The following is a 17,457-nucleotide window of genomic DNA, read 5'->3' as shown; positions in this document are numbered from 1 at the left end:
TGCTTGGACCCCTAGCCTGGGAACCTCCACATGCTATGGTTGTGGCCCTAGGAAAGATAAAAAGACAAAAAAGAAAGAAAAAGAAAAGCCTTGGAGGGAATGCTGAAAGACATGAAAACTAGATGCAGTGATTCTCTGTTGGATCCTGGACCAGGAAAAAACTATGAAAGACATTATTGGGAAAATTGGCACAAATTGACTCTGGGCTATGGATTTAGGAAACAGTATTGTATCAATGTTACATTTCCTGATTTTGATCATTGATCTGTGGTTATGAAGTTTCCAGTTCTTAGGAAATTAACATTTGTAACAAAAGGGCACCTCAATGGATCAGAAAAAAGCATGTGGGAGTTTGCTTGCCTTGATGCACATTGAGAACGCAGTGTTGTCACTGCAGCTGCTGTAGTATGGGTTCTATCCCTGGCCCAGGAACTTTCACATGCTGAGTGCAGCCCCCTCCCTGCCAAAAAAAGAAAAAAAATCGTGTCTACATATAGAACTTAGAGCAATTGAGGCAAAATGTGAACTGGTACTACCTTTCAGAGATCCATGTGCACGTGTACACAAACAGGCCAGTGGTTCAACCGTTCTTCCCACCCAACACAGACAATTGGACTAACAGCCTCAGCAGACCCCTAAACTCAGATCCATCTACCCAGTGTGCTCTGCCTCTCCTTAAGATGACATCTTGTTTCATTAATGCTCCTCCACACACATGTTGTTTACACTCCCCTATGCTCCAGGTACTGGGCCCAACAATGGATAGAGACAAAGAACACCACTGGCCCCACCTCCAACCTTGTCACCCTCTCAAGATGGGTAGGTTAATTCAAATTGTGGGTACCCAGGAGAGACATGGACACTTGGAGCATGCAAGGCAAGGAGGCAAAGGCATCTCCTGACTTCTGCCTGAAGCCAGAGTGAATGCTCAGGGCCTGCAAGAACCAGGCAAGACAGAGCTGGCAACCAAACTAGTAGTGCAGTTTTCAGGCTCAGGCCTCTGAACACATCCATTATCTGTGTAGGCACTGCCCGGGGGCCACTTACAAGTGCTCACATTGCAGACCACTCTTCTTTAGAACACTTCTCCCTTGAGAAAGAATTCCTGCCCTTAGTTCCACTGGCACCCAACCCCACAGATGACACAGGCAAGGTTGTTGACTGAGGTTTATTCAAAATATTACAGCATAGCAGAAAGATTCAAACAGCTCCACGTGGTGTTTTGAAATTCATCCCAACTGTAGGCTGAGTGACTTGCAGGTTGGACAGACTGCCAAAGTCCTGGAATAACAACAAAAATGGACTTAGTATGGCTATACCATGAGATCTGTGGTCAGAGTCCCAGTACTACCATTAGGCCATGGTTTTGTCAGCCTCCAATGGCTTGGGGGCAGATTGGTGGGACCCTGCAGAAAACCAGAGAGCTTTCTCTTCTCCACCACCCCAGAACAATAAACTCCTAAGGGGTCTACCTGAGATCTGAAGGACACTATACTCCAACAGCCATTAGGGAGCTGTCATGCGCATTTTAAGACATTTAACAGCATCCCTGGCCTCCATCCACTCATGTCTGCTGGTATCTCCCAGCTGTAACAACCAATAACATGTCCAGATGTTAACAAATGTCCCCTGGGAGTGAGGAAAGCAAAACCTGGCCCTTTGAGAATCACTGGTCTAAGGCATGAAGTGCCACTTCATTTCCAGGAGCAGCCTCAGGAAAGACAAGGTCAGGGCCTGCCTTTAAGCTGGCTCAATCTCAGTGACTGGGGCAAAGCATCCAATAGCCCACCACATACCTGGAACTTAATTTCCCATTTTATCCTCAAAAACCAGTGATCATAAAAAAGGGAAAAATAAAGTTGCTCTAATTCACAAACTGCCTCCTGGACTTTGAAACTCAAACTGCCTCAGCACTAAGATAAGCCACAGAAGAGACACACATCAAAACTGTATTGAAGACAGCTGAACCACCCAAGAAATGCCCCATCAGCAACTGGAAATGAGACCACAGGTGACTGGAATGGGTCAGCATACAGACACAGAAGGAAAGCAGGCAGAGAAAAGAACCAGGGCTGGAACTAAGGGGAGGCAAATGTGAGAAGCCAGCCAGGAAAGAAGGGGTGCCCTGAGAAGAAGAGCCACTGGATTTGGGAGTTATCTTCATAAGAAAAGCAAACTGAACCTACAGTAACAAGCTAAACCCATTTTGGAGGCAGTCTAGTTTAGTGGTTAGCAGTATGGATGAAATTCTCATTCCTGCCACGTACTAATTTTGCAATTACCATCTTATAAAATGTAATTAACAGGACATGCCTATAGGATATTATGAGAAAAAGGAAAACAATGCACAGAGAATGTTGAGAATACTTGATGTATTTTATGGATTCAGTTAAGTGTTACCTATCACAGAGAGAAAGCTACTGATGGTGACCAGGGGTGCCCTACTTCAGGAATTCAGTAAACACTTACCAAGAGTTTCAGCATCTCCTTAGTGTCAGGATCTACTTCAATGATCTCTTGATCCAGGGCTGAGACCTAGAAGGAACAAGGCAGGCCCCAAATAGCAATGAGTTATCTCTCACTTTCCGTGTCTTTTCTCCAAGATTCTTAAATGAGGGGAAAAAAGGGTGGTGGGGTGAGGGGGGGGGAAGACAGGGGACATAAGAGGACAGAACGGGATCTCACAAGTTCGCTATTTAGAAAACCTTAAGACTGGGTTTATGCTTCAGAAACAACATGCTAGAGCAAATAAACCAGATGACATGGTAAGTCACCAAAGCAGCATCGTTACAGGCCCTCATGTGTAAAAGAGAACGAACTCACATGGGCCCAACAGGGAAGAACAAAAACTAACACACAGGCAGGTAGATCAGGGGCACGTACAGCAAGTTCAGACTCGGCTAAGGTCTCCTTGAAAACCTCTTATCTCAAATGGTTCTCAGGAACCCTGTTTTATCTTCTAAGATGAACCAGAGGCCCAGAGAAAGATCTACAAAGTTTACCTCAGGCACGTAGTTGTCTCTCCTCTCTCTCTCCTCCTCCTGCAGCTTGATGGAGATACCCCTCACTGGTCCTCTCTGAATCCGCTTCATCAGATGTGTGACATAGCTACAAAGCACAAACGTCCAGGAACACTGAGAAGGCACGCTGCTCCCACTGGTACAGGGAACTTCTGGAGGAGTTTTAGTTCTCTTTCCACAGTGAGAAGGGAGAGGATTTACCACTTTAGGAGCCCTGATTCTGAATCTTCTGCACACACCCAACCCCTACACGCAGCTCCGCTTACACAGGCACGCCGGTCCTTCGGGGTCCTATATCCTCTATGCAAATTCACTCTCCCAAGTTACTAAAACCTCCCAACAAACTTTCCTGCTCTCTCCCAGGAATCATTTTCTTTCCTCCGAGTTACAATCTACATAACTGAGCATTTAATCTCGTTGTCCTTTACTGTAAATGTCAGCCTTCCAGGGATCGACTGTGGCCAACCTCGTCAAGTGCCGTCGCCCGTCAAGCCGCCAAACACAAAGCGAACACAAGACAACCGCTGCAAGAAACCCGGCAAATGCACACCCCCAGCGCCCCGCCCGAATCGGACCCCAAACGGCCCCGCATCTCCCACCCGGCGCGGGAGCCGAAGGCCGGGCCAACTCACCCTGCGATCTTGTTGCGGAGCTTCTTGCTGGGAATAATGGCAATCTCCTCGCACACGCGCTTGTTGGTGTGGAAGTCGTTGCCCAGGCGCGTGTAGTACTTCTCAATGATGACCCGGGCAGCCTTCTTCACGGTCTTGGTGCGAACGCGCCCCTGCGGGTGGAGAAGACAGGGTCACTCCTGACTCAGGGCGCCCCTCCGGGACCAGCGCGGGGACAGGCTGACTGGAGCGGGGTTCGCGGCCCGGAGCTAAGCCCTGGAGAGGGCCAGCCAGGTGAGGCTGGAGCGCCGGGTCAACGCGGAAACCAGCGGCCCACGGAGGCTTCGGCCTCACAGGCCCCGGCACACCGCCCTGCGGGCTGGGGGCGGTGGAAAGCGGCGGATGGAGGAGGATTGGAGGGATAGCAGCTTCGAGCCAAAACACCTACCATCTTGGCGGGTTCTTGGTAAAAGAGGAAACAGGAAGCACAAGAGAGGCCTATAAAGCGCAGGCCAGAAAGCCGCTTCCGCCTAGCCTGGGACTTGCTGAGCCGCCTCCAGGGAACCACAGCGACCCCTGGCAGAGCGGGGCGGAAGTGTGGCCGGAGCCGCCGTCCAGTGGGCGGAGCGAGTGCTTGAGCCACCCCCTGATGGGCGGAGCTTACCTCCCACCTCCAGCCACGTTTAAGGCTGTCTTGGGCAGGCTTCTCAAGCCCGATTCTTGTGATTAGATCGCCTGTGTGCTCTACACTAGGAGTTGAACATTTCTTCACAGGCCGAGGAGAAGGAGGAAGGCTTAAGAGCTCTAGCTAAGGCAGGAGCGAGGAAAAGTGAGGGGATGCGGATGGCGCCCGGCATAGGGCCGCCTCCCAGTGCATGGGTCAGAGACTTGTCTAACCTGGTGTAGGTTAGACACAGGTGCAACTGGGAGAGAATTGTCTCACTTCTTCCCAGTCGTTTGCTCAGGTGTCACTACACCAAAGGGGCTTTCCCTACAGTTTATATAAAGTAGTACCGTTACCCTTTTATAGTTTTTTAGCATCACTATCCTTTTTTTTTTTTTTTTTTAGTGGACTGCAGCAGTAGTTCTCCTTGTGGTGCAATGGGATCAGCGGTGTCTCTGCAGCCACTGGGACTCAGGTTCCAGCGCAGCACAGTGGGTTAAGGATTTGGTGTTGCCATCTTCAAATCTGATCCCTGGCCAAGGAACTCCACAAGCCTCAGGGAGGCCAAAAATGAAAAAAAAAAGGGGGGGGGGGTGTTCCTGGGTCAGGGATTGAATGAGAGCTGGAGCTGCGACCTACACTGCAGCTGTGGCAATGCCAGCTCCTTTAACCCACTATGCCAGGCTGGTAATTGAACCTGCACCCCAAAAAGGCACCCAAGCTGCTGCAGTTGGATTCTTAACCTATTGTGCCACAGTGGGAATTCCTAGCATTGCTATCCTTTTAAAGTTGCTCTGGTATTTCTTAGCACATGTCACAGTGACTTGTCTGTTTTCCCAGCCAAGAGTGAGTTCTGTACCAGTAAGAGCCGTTTTGCCCTTGAACAGTGCCCAGCAAAAAATAAATTTCTCGAATATTTAAGTGAAGGGCCCAGTTCACCTGCAGTTCTCCCAACTAAAACAGCTCCTCCAACCACCACTGTTCTTCAGGCTGTTCCTGCCATACTCATCCACAAACCAGGCCTTCTGAAGCCAGCAGCACAGGAGACCCCTGATGGCCTCATTAGCCTAGAGAGTACCCTGTTCCTTCTCTCCAACTCTGCTGAAGTGGGTTCTAGGCCCCCACCCAACTTAAGAGGTGGCTGCCCAAGTTGGATGAGTTAATGGGCACTGGCTGTCATCCCTCAACTCATCTCCTGGTCACCTTGGGCAATCCAATCAGACTCTTTAAACTGAATGGGAATGGAAGGCTGAGGGACATCAAGCCCTTGCCCTGAAAGTAGCACCTGGACAAAGGGGAGAGGAGATGGCTCTCAGAAAAAAATACCAAAAGGGAAAGTCAGACTCTTCCAAGACCATTATAGGAACTGAGTTTCCAAGACCACTGTAGGAATTGAATTTAAAAATTTAACGGCAAACTTCAAATTAAGCTGATGCCGGCCAGGTCTCAAATGAAAGATGAGGCCACTCATTCTTGGCTGAGGGACTCCTCACCAGCTACAATAGTGAGTTCTTGCACCTCTCACCCAACAGATGCTTCAGTATGCAGGTCTCCCTCCACCTCAGATTAAAATGGAAACTTTCAAAGGATCACTCCAATATCAGGCCCAGGCACACACAACCTACCTGAAAAAATCATCAGTAGACCCTTTCACAAATCCTGGGAGCCTGTGAGAAAGAGTCCAGATGATAGAGCTCTCTGCAGAAGAGCAAAAATTTACTCCATCTCAGGAAGGATCTGGGTCTGCACAGGTAGCCTGCCAAGAAGAATGAGCTCTAAGGCTTACAGAAGCTGAGAACCATCGGTTCGTGCCGACCACTGAGGAGCTATGCCTCCAGTTTCTCCAAGCTGGGTCTGGGATTATGGGAAGAGGAGCCCCAAGAAGTTTAATTGTGAGGGCTTTCAACACACTTGGACTAGAAGTACCCACTTACCAGAGAGATGCCTCCCAGATGCATTTGGCCATGGAAACGTTCTTGTCTGTAAGAACGACTTACAGGGGCAAGACTCCCACACTGCCCCACCACCACAGAAAATCCAAGGAAACATGAGTTTTTACTTTGGAATCTAAGTACCCCTCTGCCCCCCTGTTCCCACACTGCAGACACAGAGACAGAACCAGAACTCTGCTGCAACGTGTTTATTATGTGCCAAAAAAACTACACCACAGCTTACTCCACACATCTGTAGGAGAGTGCAGTCTTGCCTGCATATACTACAATGAGGTAGAGACTTCACACACAGCTTCACAAAACCCACAGAGTAGCTGGGATATGCAACGATGCAACTCAGCAGGAGGGAGGAGGGAGGTTATGACACTGGTTCTTTGGCACACAGCTTCCCAAAGAGGGGCAAGTCTTTTTTTTGTTTTTTGTTTTTGTTTTTTTTTTAAAGAAAAAGTCAAGTTTTCAAATTCCAGTAGCATTTTAGTCAACTGCAACTGTGGGTTCATACATTTCTCAAATGAAAGAAATAAGGGAAGGGTACTTGTCCCCTCTGAGAAAGGGCTCCTGTGAGCCTTCATCTGCCCCCACCAAAAAGCAGCCCTTTTTAGCTCAGTTTACAAAAGAAAAAAAGTCCTGTGACTTTGTGATTAAAAACTTCTATCAACCCTCCCCCCCCACATAAGTGCAACTTAAGAAGGTGCAATATACAGCAGCCGCTCAAACACCGTTTATCAGGTCCAGTTTCAAATCCAAAAAAAGGTTTTTTTTTCTTGGTTGCAAATGCCTTGATTTGCAACTGTGAGAAACAGTGACCAGCAGTCCCCCAGACACAAATTTGCTATAATGTTAAAAGCTGCCAAGAAAGAAAAAAAAATCTCTTGTTCCAAACGACTTAAAAACTGTTTTAAGGAGTGTAAAAAGGAACCGGTAAAAACCCTGGAGCGTGAAATATGAAATATGATTTTGGTTTAAATGAAGAGCAAAGTCTCCTTGTTGTTTACAGTAAAAAACACCAGCTGAACACTCAGTTTATGCCGTTCAGGTGGGGGTTAAATAAATGGAAAGGCACTGTATGGCAACTGCAAGAATGAAACCAATGAGACCTGCACATCATCACCATCAGTATTGCAAGGAATGTAAAAAAGCGCTTTTAATAAATAAACCTAGATGTAGGCTCGTGTCAATACCTCCTGGACACGTAGTTCTTTTTTTGCTTTTCATCCGCAAAATGAGAAAACTAAAATCTGGGAAAACTACAGAGTCGCTTGGAGGGTGAGCCAGAGGGTCCTTGCCCTGGCACACCCCCTGAAAACAAAACCCGACAAAACTCATTGTGCATTAATTAGTGCAGAAACAAAGACAGATGCAGCAAGTGCAAAGGTGACTACGATTTTCCCTTGTCCTCGGGAAGCCAGCTCCCTGGTCGCCAGTGGCAGGTGGTGCAGGCTATGGCTTGACCTGCCAGCCTTGGGCGCCACAGGCCACTGGGCAGGACCAGCTCCTCTAGCTGGCATCTCGGTTCTTCTGGTTCCGCATCAATGGGCTGTGGTGGCGCAGGCCCTCCACGCTGTGCCGCCAGTGCCAGCAGCTTCGGCAGAAGTACTTGAAGCACACCTGGGTGGAAGGGAGAAAAAGGGAAAGAAGCCAGCCTGTGTCAGCACCAGCCAGAAGGGCAGGTGTATGAGCTGTCTGCTCCGCCTGAGAGGGGGTGGGGGATTCTGATGGCCTCTGTGGGGCTAGAAGAGATGGCCCTGGGAATCGTTCTCACCCCTAACACAGACGCCTGACCAACCACAGCAAATCCACTGTCTATGTTTCTACAGGTGCCTGACACAAACACACTGGGCTGCAATTGTGTACAGATACCAGCCAGCTTCCCTCATCTTCTCTCACCAGCACAGCTGCTCTTCCAGTCCCCAACCTTCTCACCTTCTATAAGAGTAGTCGTATGTCACAGCTGCTAACATGGGAGAACATTTAAAGACAGTGACTTCAGGTCCTAATGTCAGGCAAAGTGGCTTCTTCTTCACATTTAGTGTTGAGAGGTGACTGGGCACAGACCTCAGTGCCAGCCCCACATTCTTGGTGGCTGTGTAAACTCAGGCAAGCTACTAACTTCCAGCCAATTATCTGAAAATGGGGATTATCCATGAATGATGCTGACACACAAAAGCCTAGAAGAGGCTAATCTGATCAGAGAGATACTTATTCTCAGGCTTTACCTAGCAACCCAAACTTATTCCACACTCTCATTTTGCAGTCTCTGATTAACTAATCTACCCAGAGTCTCCACACCTGAGTGATAGTACCACTACTAAAATCACTAAGTATGGACACGTTGCTAGTGTTCAAACAGGCCCAAACTTCTCTTGTTGCCAGCAACACTGGCACCACTTGGAAACTTGTCAGAAACCAGAAATCCCAGGCTACACTCCAAACCCCCGCATCAGAATCTGCAGTCACACAAGATCCTCAGGTCGTAGTATACATTGGTATGAGTATGAGAAGCACTGTCTGAATGCATCCAGATCTGTGCTCTCACCCAGAAATACTCAACAAAAACTATTGTGCTGCTTTCTGCCTGCTTCTGACAACTGTGAGTACAAATAGGTACAAATATCAAAACAGTCCAGAGGTTCAGAAGTAAATCAAGAAGGCTTCCTTGCAAAGGGGAAAATCAATCGAGAAGGCTTTACAGTTAGAACAACAGTGCTTGGCTTGTAGGTACTGCTGACTACACCCACCTGGGCGCCTATCACCCTCAAACACCACCTATTAGCACTAGTGCCAATACTGTACACCAACCTCCCAGGCAAGGAAACAGCTGAAGCATCAAGACTCAATGAGCTTTCCTGACAGCTCTGGGCCAAGTGTGTCTCTGGACTGACCATCAGCAAACATTACTGCTGCGTCTTCTCTGCTCTCAGACAACCACTAGATCTTCAACATTCCATGTGACGAATGTGGCAAGACAATCTTAAATTGAGGGCGGGGGCTTTACAGACATCTCAAGTGCCCAGGGGACTCACCTGATCACGACAGAAGAAAGGACCAGGCTGAGAACTGCAGATATGACACAGAGAATCTTCTAGGTAGGGGTCAATCTGAACCTGCACAAAGTAAAATAAGATAATGAAGATGGTTCTCACCAGGAAGCTAAATGGGTCAGAGAAGAGAGAATGCTATGGGCTATCCATATGAATACAGGGTTTTTCCTGTGGTTTTTGTTTCTTTTTTCATCTTTTCTAGGGCCGCACCCTCAGCATATGGAGGTTCCCAGGCTAGGGGTCTAATCGGAGCTGTAGCCACCAACCTACACCAGAGCCACAGCAACGTGGGATCCAAGCCGCATTTGTGACCTACACCACAGCTCACGGCAACACCAGATCCTTAACCCACTGAGCGAGGCCAGGGATCAAACCCGCAACCTCATGGTTCCTAGTCAGATTCGTTAACCACTGAGCCACAACAGGAACTCTGGTGTTTCCTGTTTTAAAGGAGGCCTAGAGAGACTTAAATGCAGAATACAGAGATCTTCAACAGCAGATATCCAAAAGTGAGAGGCACACATATTACTGCCTGGTCAGCAAAATGGACCCCAGCACTCCACCATCCAGCAACAAGTAAGCAATCAGAGGATGCACATCAGGTTATCTCACACTGCTGGTCAAGTGCTACAGCAACAGTCCTCCAGAGCAAACCAGGACTAGGCTCAATCTCAACCCTACCCCAAGTGTGTCCTCAGTGGCTTGGCTCATTCCCCAGAGCACACGCAACACAGAGACAGTGTCCATCTCAGAACGGCCCCAGGAGTAGCTGGCTCAGATCCCTCTCGATGGCCCAGAGTGAGCGTATGGACCAGCCCACTCACCTTCTTGGTGAACTTGGTGGTTTTGATCTCCACGAAAGCAGCACTGACTGCTTTCAGGTAACTACGTTGGTTATTGAAAGTCACACGTCCAGACCCTAGGAAAAACAGAAAAACTTACCTTCTACCCAAATTCTACCAAGTGCCACTTGTCAACACTCAGGAAACCCTGTTCCTAAATGCCGTGCTGTCCAACAGAACTATAATGTGGGCTACTTAGGTAATTTTAAGTTTTCTACTAGCCAATTTAAGTGAAAATAATGTAGTGGAATTAATTTTAATAATATATTTTCTTTAAATATACTATTTATATACATCCAAAATATTATCATTTCAACCTATAGCACTAGGCACATTTCAAGCACAGAGTCACATTTAGCTGGTGGGACTGTATCAGACACTACAGCTGTAGACCTCTAAGGCACTAGCCCCTTGGGAACTGGCAAAGGATTTGCTGACCGTAAGCGGGAGGGAAGAGACTCCGTGTAGATGCACAGGTATGTTAAAAGGGTTCAGAGTGGAAAGCAAGATGCAAATAGGATACCCTTCTGAAGGCAGGCCCAGCCATCAAAGCCCCCCTGGCCTGGAGGTACTCCCTCCACAGACCTAGCAAGGGAGCCGGAAGCAGTTGCATTCTGCCAAGTGCCACCTCTGAAGTCCCTGTTCTCAATCTGCGGAGCAGCACAGGCGAGCACACAGTGCTCCTTCCTGACCAGATTCGGTGTGGGTGGCCAACAAAGTGTGTGGGAAGGTGGGTTAGCCATGTGTTGATCAGGATGTTCAGGCCCTGCTCCACCTCCGAACCCCACCACTGAGATTATTCTGCCACGACTGAGGAACTGACCTCCTTCTTCAGGGGGGCCAAAAATCCAGTGATTAAGCCCCAGACTCTCCTACACTAGGACTGCATAGGCCATGACTACCTTCTGTTGCCCGAGTCACCCAGAGTCCTCCTTCAGCCTGACCTGGTCTCTGACCCTAGAAAAGGCTGTTTTTCAAAAACTCTTAATAAAGGAAACCAGGCAGGTTCACCAGAATCCTGACCTTTTAGTGAAATACTTATTACTTGCTGTCTGTGCCAGAAGGGTTTGGCTGTGAACTCGGAGCCTCTAACCAAAGTTCCTGTCTCACTTCCACCACCTATCACCTCCTGTAGTGCTCCTACCAATGTTTCCCCTTCAAGGGAGGTAGGAGAGAAGTATGGGTGCAGAGGGATCAGTACTGGTGGCTTATCTAGGAAAAGATGCTCTGCTGCTAGTATATGCTGATCTGCAGACCTGGGTCAGGCTGCTCCCTCCATTCCCATGGGGAGGTATCATAAGCTTGTTCTATATCCCAGGGGCTGCCAAGCTTTCCCAAACAAAAGTGGGACACTTACCAATGGGATACTTGTGCTTATCAGTGTCAATCCCAGCATACACCACACCACCAAATAGGTCGTTCAGAATGGCTGCCAGGGCCTCAGCATTGAGCATTCCATGCAGGGCACCGACAAACACCGTCCTGCTGGGGTCAAGTCTCTGAGATGGGCTCCGAACAAAGTTGCTGTCAGCCAAGACCCAGGGGATCACTTGTACCTGAAAGCCACCCAAAGATAAATTAGCCCTGGCAGGAAGCTAGAGACAGGGAGGCACCTGCTCTGGAGATGCTAAGCTGGGACTACTGAGACCCATAGGACAGGTGAGAAAGTGCAGCCCCAGGTACACAGGCATTCAGCAAGCCACCCTCACCCCAACATAGCTAAACTTGAAATTTACTGAGTCTTTGTGTCCAATATGGTAAAACTAAATGGTAGAACAGTGGTCACTCATCCTGGAAAGTAAGCAAAAGAGTCTCAAACTGTCATACCCAGAAACCTAGCACTCCATCGCAACCTTCAACTGTGTGGTTCCAAAGGACCATGGGAACCTGATGAACAGAGAGCAGGGTCTACATTCCTTGGGACAGGAAGAATTCAGAAAAGTGACAGGACAGGATCTTGGGGATGCTTAAGGTACCTGTATGAGATGGTTACTGGCCTCATGTACACATTAGAAGGCTTGTGCCAGGAGCAGTGGGAATAAATGGAGAGAAGCAGTGTGGAAAGTCACACACAGGAGATCGCAGAGCAGAGTAACACTAGGACAGGAGGTGACCATGTCCTTTGTCTCCGAGTCCCGAGCCTAGAACAACATCTGGCATAGCAGGCAGAAGGCTCCAGAATAAAGTGAGTTGACAGATGATCAGTAAATGTTTTAGAAGATTAATATGTGAAGACTTTTTTTTTTTTCTTAACAAAATGTCTCAAGACAGGAAGAGCTTTGAGGCAGAAACCAACAAGGAGGCAAAACAGTAGTTCAGAGGACAGATGGTGAAGACTGGAGAAGGCTGGTAGCACTGGGCACAGAACAGATCAAGACCAAGAAGATCCTTCATCAGGAGAATCTGCAGAATTCAGACCATCTGGGGCACGGTGGGAAAACAAGGAAGAATCAGACTGCTGGCTTATGCACCTAGATGACCTTGGGATGAGAAAGCCTGGCACAAGTTTCCAGGGGAAGCCAATTTCACCAGAAGATGAAAAAGCCCCTTTTGCTTTTTTTCCACTCCCATGGGAAAGTATCCCAATCTTGGTCCACATCCCAAGGGCCATCAAGCTTTCCAAGCTTTTTCTTACACTAAACAGAAGAGTTCATGAGGACATCTCAAAGAAAGGCCCCACAGGAAGTGGTGTTCATGTAGGACCTGAGACTAGAGGTGAGTCTGGGTCTAAAGCTTCGAGCAGAGCCACAGAAGTGAGTAATTTGTCTGATATGGGAAAGCAACGGGGGGACTCAAACACTGACTACACTGGTGGTGCAGAGGGTGAACACGAAGGACATACAGGGTCAGAGAGGTGTGAGAACCATGGCAGCCTACAGTCTACGCATCAAAGAAGGACACTAAAACACCGCAAGGTGATGAGGGACTAGGAGCCAGGAAGGCATCTGCAGGGGCACTGACCTGCAGTGGTCAGTGTAACAGCAGCCTCTCCCTGTGGAGGCAGGGGACAGGGGAAAAGTCCTAGAATATCCTAAGGTGGGATGACTGCATGAGCTCCACGCAGCAAGAAAGGAGAGAGGGTAGGGAAGCCGTAGGTCACTGCCAGAGGACAAAACGTGAACTAACACCAGGAAACACCTGTAAAACAAAGAACCAGCTTTGTTATATGGATTATTTATTTTAAATCAAATGTGACCATCTCAATAAAATGGGCGTTTTCTTCCCCTTACCCTACAGATTTTAATAGACTTTCCTTTTTTTTTCTTTTTTTTGTCTTTTTGCCATTTCTTGGGCCGCTCCCGCGGCATATGGAGGTTCCCAGGCTAGGGGTCTAATCGGAGCTGTAGCTGCCAGCCTACGCCAGAGCCACAGAAACACAGGATCCAAGCCACATATGCCACCTACACCACAGCTCACAGCAATGCCAGATTGTTAACCCACTGAGCGAGGCCAGGGATCAAACCTGCAACTTCATGGTTCCTAGTCGGATTCGTTAACCACTGCACCATGATGGGACCTCCTCCTTTTTTTTTTGTTTTTTTTTTTTGTTTTTTAGGGCCACACCCACGGCATATGGAAGATCCCAGGCTAGGGGTCTGATCGGAGCTACAGCTGCTGGCCTACGCCACAGCAATGTGGGATCTGAGCTGCATCTGCAACCTATACCACAGCTCATGGCAGCACTTGATCCTTGACCCACTGAGTGAGGCCAGGGATGGAACCCGCAACCTCATGGTTCCTAGTCGGATTCATCTCTGCTGCGCCATGACGGGAACTCCAAGAGCAGTTTTAGATTCACAGCAAAACTGAGCTGAAAATGTGGAGTTTCCTATATACTTCCTGCCCCCTACACATGCACAGCCTCCCTCACTTTCAACACCCTGAGGAGTGGTACCTTTGTTAAAATCAGGTAGCCTACACAGATACATCATCATCCCAAATCCATGGTTTACTTTAGGGTTCACACTTGGTGTTTGTTGTACCCCTGTAACTCTATGGGTATAATGGCCTGTATCTACCATCATGGTATCATAGAGAGTGTTTTCACCATCCTTAAAATCCTCTGTGTGCTGTCTAGTCATCCTTCCCTCCCCCATTACCCTGGCAACTGCTGGTCTCTTTACTAAAATAAGCATTTCGATTCCCCATTTTTTTAAAGATGAGGAAATGAATTTTCAGAGATACTAAATGTCTAGTCCAATATCACAAAAGTAATGTACTCTGGGGAGTTCCCGTTGCAGCTCAGCAGAAAAGAATCTGACTAGAATCCATGAGATAGCAGGTTTGATCCTTAGCCTTGCTCAGTGGGTTAAGGATCCGGTGTTGCCATGAGGTATGGTGTAGGTTGCAGACTCGGCTCAGATTTGGCATTGCTGTGACTGTGGTGCAGGCCTTCAGCTGTAGCTCCAATTTGACCCCTAGCCTGGGAACTTCCATATACTGCAGGTGTGGCCCTAAAAATACAAAAAAAAAAAAAAGTACTCTGGAATCAAATCTTTAAAAGTAACATGTACTCCTGAGTTCAAAATTTCCATGGACAAATGGTTCTCAAACACCACCACTAGGACCACTTGGAGAACTTGGTTAAAACAGAGATTCTTTTTTCTTTTTTTTTAAATGACTTTCCTGAATGTGGTGATGGCTCTAACTTGTGAAACGGCCCAGTGGGCTCTGGCTCCGTGCGGTGGCTGCACAGCACTCAGCACTTGCTGTGCTGCAGTGGAGGGTGCTGGCAGCCTCAGTTAGCCAAAAGCAGGGAAGAAGCAGCACTCTCCCCAGACGCCGCTGAGAAGGTATGTGTGAATCAAGTTTTATAAATCAGGGCTCTCCTGGAACCACAGATCTCTCTGCTCCTTGCTCCTTCTAACAGTACATTGTGCTGTGAATGTCTCACTTTCTACTGTGTTTTATTTATTTGTTTTAATTGAAGTATAGTTGATATAATGTTGTGTTAGTTGCAGATGTACAGCAAAGTGCTTCAGTTATACATATATATATATATATATATATATATATATATATACATATTCTTTTTCAGATTTCTTTCCCATATAGGTTATTACAGAATATTGAGTAGAGTTCCTTGTGCTATACAGTAGGTCCTTGTTGATTATCTAGTTTATACACAATAGTGTGTATGTGTTAATCTCAAACTCTTAATTTCTCTCTCCTCACTCCATCCCCTTTGGTAACCACAAGTTTGTTTTCTATGTCTGTGAGTCTGTTTCTGTTTCATGAATAAGTTCACTTGTACTATTTTTTAGATTCCACACAGAAGTGAGACCATATATTTGTCTTTCTCTGACATACTTCACTTAGTATCATAAAAAGTGGAGCTTCTGAAGCTCCACAGAAACGGACTTAGTCCAAGAACATGCAAAGAGGCTCCCAGGTAGGGTGACTCTAGCTAGAGACCCACAATGCAGAGGGCACACACAGTTATTGCCAGAAAAGGTGCACAGAGAATCATCGGGAGAGAACTACACACTAATGACGCCCTGAATGGAAGTGAAGAAGTGATCCATGGGTGGATGTGGGCTAAAGAGGGATACACCCACCCCAGCCTGGTAGAGGTCAGAAGGCACAGCCTGAAGGCAGGACTAGGGAGAAATGACTGGAGATTATCAGTTAAGGCCAAGCTGAGAAAGTTGCTATTTTCAATTTCATTTCTAAGATGACAGGTTTGGGACGGAAGTGTTGGCCAGAATAAGAAGAGGAAAATACGAGATGAGAGAGAGTTTGATCTCCACAGGCAGAAGCACACGCATACCATTCAGGTCCATGGTGGTAGTGGTTTTAATGTAACCGAGAGACTGTTGTTGTATTTACTGTGAGGCAAGAAGAACAGCCCTCTTGCCTCAGTAGGAATACTTAACCTGCAGCCTGTGTGTGTATCCACCCACCCCACGAAATCCACTGTCTCATGTGCCAATTACCAGTCCAGAAAGATGCTGTGCCAACTCACCTCCTTGCAGCGCATCCTCCGGCTGGACATCTTGAAGTAATATTCACTCAGGCCATCTGGGTTCAGTGAGTCACGAGAACAAGCCTGAAGCAAGGCCCGGACAGACTTCTCTAGTTCGAAGACCAGATACACATACCCTATTCCCAATGGAAGGAGAAACTGCATTAACATCCCTCAGGCGACGACTCCTCAGCCTTGATTTCACAGCAGGGAGTTTCTGCCGAGAAAGATGGCTTGTGTGTAAGATACAGTTCTGTCCTACTCCTGCAGTCTCGCTAAATGAAAGCACTGGCTGTGCTGGATACCTGGCCAAGGGAGGGAGAAGCAGACTGCTTCCCACCCTGGTAAGGACAAGGGACTGGCAAAGTAGAGCAGAGGATCCCACCAAGACCACACTGTCTCTCTCCCACAACACACAGCATGTTTGGGTCAGCGAGCCTGGCCTTCCTAGGGACAGGAGCAATGACAGATCTGTGGCCAGGGGATGGAGGTGTTCCTTTAAAAGCCTAGTTAGACCACTGGTTCAGGTTGCTGGAACATTCTCAGCGAAGGTGGGGCAGAGTGAAAATAGCATCTGCTCCTTTCTACAGGGAAGGGATCTCATTTCAGACCAGTGAGGAATCAGATGCTTGATCCTCATTCCTGCTAACTCCAAAGGGATCCCTGAATTAGGTCGGGCAACAACCTAACTGGGCAGAAAAGACAGGAAAGCTTTTCAGACACCTCATTCTGAGAGGAAAGGAACTGCTGTTTCAGGTTGGGAAGGAAGTGCACCAGGCAGTGTCAGAGGCAGCTCCAGCTGCAGTGTGGGTCTGGAGAGATGGAGTACTAGGTCAAAGAAACAGGGATGTGCAGGTTGAGGAGAAGTGCTGACAGCTGAAAGTTCTGTGCTCTCAAGTGCCCAAACCATGTTACCAGCATGCAGCTGTGACATCCCAGCATCCCTCAGTGCAGTGACGTACAAGGGAGGGAAAACAGCGCCTACCATGTCTTTATTACCTTTAGGCGTATTACCTTTGGGAGGACACCGGGGGTGCTTGCCATCCTTACCAGGCCACTCCACACTCAAAGAGCCAAAAACACGGAAGGTGTTAACCAATCCAGCTGCAACGAGATGGGAAAGAATGGCAGAAACTGGGGCCACCATCTTCCCCAGGAAGGCAGCAACATAGGGCCACCAGTGTTCTCCCAGGCTCATCCTCTTTGACAACTCAGAAGTGACCTCTGGTCTCAGGCAACAAGTGTAAGTGTGAGCCCTGTAGGAGTCTATGAAATGTACCTCTCCCTTCACGGATGTTCCTATAATACCCTGTGCCCAAGCAAAGGTTCAGTTCCTGACCTCAAGTCCAAGTTCCATGCTCC

The 17,457-nt window shown here is 47.9% G+C and overlaps 2 protein-coding genes across 7 annotated transcripts in view; both read right to left on the bottom strand.

Annotated features, from left to right (window-relative positions):
- Positions 1 to 1,153: 1,153 nt before the first annotated feature.
- Positions 1,154 to 4,183, bottom strand: RPS17 (ribosomal protein S17). The gene is made up of 5 exons (XM_047796543.1): positions 4,080 to 4,183; positions 3,653 to 3,804; positions 3,003 to 3,108; positions 2,470 to 2,535; positions 1,154 to 1,281 (listed from the first exon to the last, which is right to left on the bottom strand). The coding sequence occupies exons 1-5, from the start codon at positions 4,080 to 4,082 to the stop codon at positions 1,201 to 1,203; spliced, it is 408 nt and encodes a 135-aa protein (XP_047652499.1). The 5' UTR covers positions 4,083 to 4,183; the 3' UTR covers positions 1,154 to 1,200.
- Positions 4,184 to 6,420: 2,237 nt separating this feature from the next.
- Positions 6,421 to 17,457, bottom strand: part of CPEB1 (cytoplasmic polyadenylation element binding protein 1) — an 80,350-nt gene continuing 69,313 nt past the window's right edge. For 5 of the 6 annotated variants that reach the window (XM_047796347.1, XM_047796343.1, XM_047796349.1 and 2 more), the window contains 6 exons: positions 17,095 to 17,199; positions 16,096 to 16,232; positions 11,488 to 11,686; positions 10,113 to 10,207; positions 9,271 to 9,351; positions 6,421 to 7,855 (listed from right to left, as the gene is read on the bottom strand). In XM_047796347.1, the coding sequence (XP_047652303.1) occupies positions 7,745 to 7,855; positions 9,271 to 9,351; positions 10,113 to 10,207; positions 11,488 to 11,686; positions 16,096 to 16,232; positions 17,095 to 17,199 (728 nt within the window). In that variant the 3' untranslated portion in view covers positions 6,421 to 7,744. The remainder of the gene's footprint in view (positions 7,856 to 9,270; positions 9,352 to 10,112; positions 10,208 to 11,487; positions 11,687 to 16,095; positions 16,233 to 17,094; positions 17,200 to 17,457) is intronic. The other variant, XM_047796345.1, reaches the window with a different exon arrangement.

The sequence above is a fragment of the Phacochoerus africanus genome, chromosome 9 (assembly GCF_016906955.1).
Source record: "Phacochoerus africanus isolate WHEZ1 chromosome 9, ROS_Pafr_v1, whole genome shotgun sequence".
Taxonomy (NCBI): Eukaryota; Metazoa; Chordata; class Mammalia; order Artiodactyla; family Suidae; genus Phacochoerus; species Phacochoerus africanus.
This window is presented reverse-complemented; position numbering and strand designations above follow the sequence as displayed.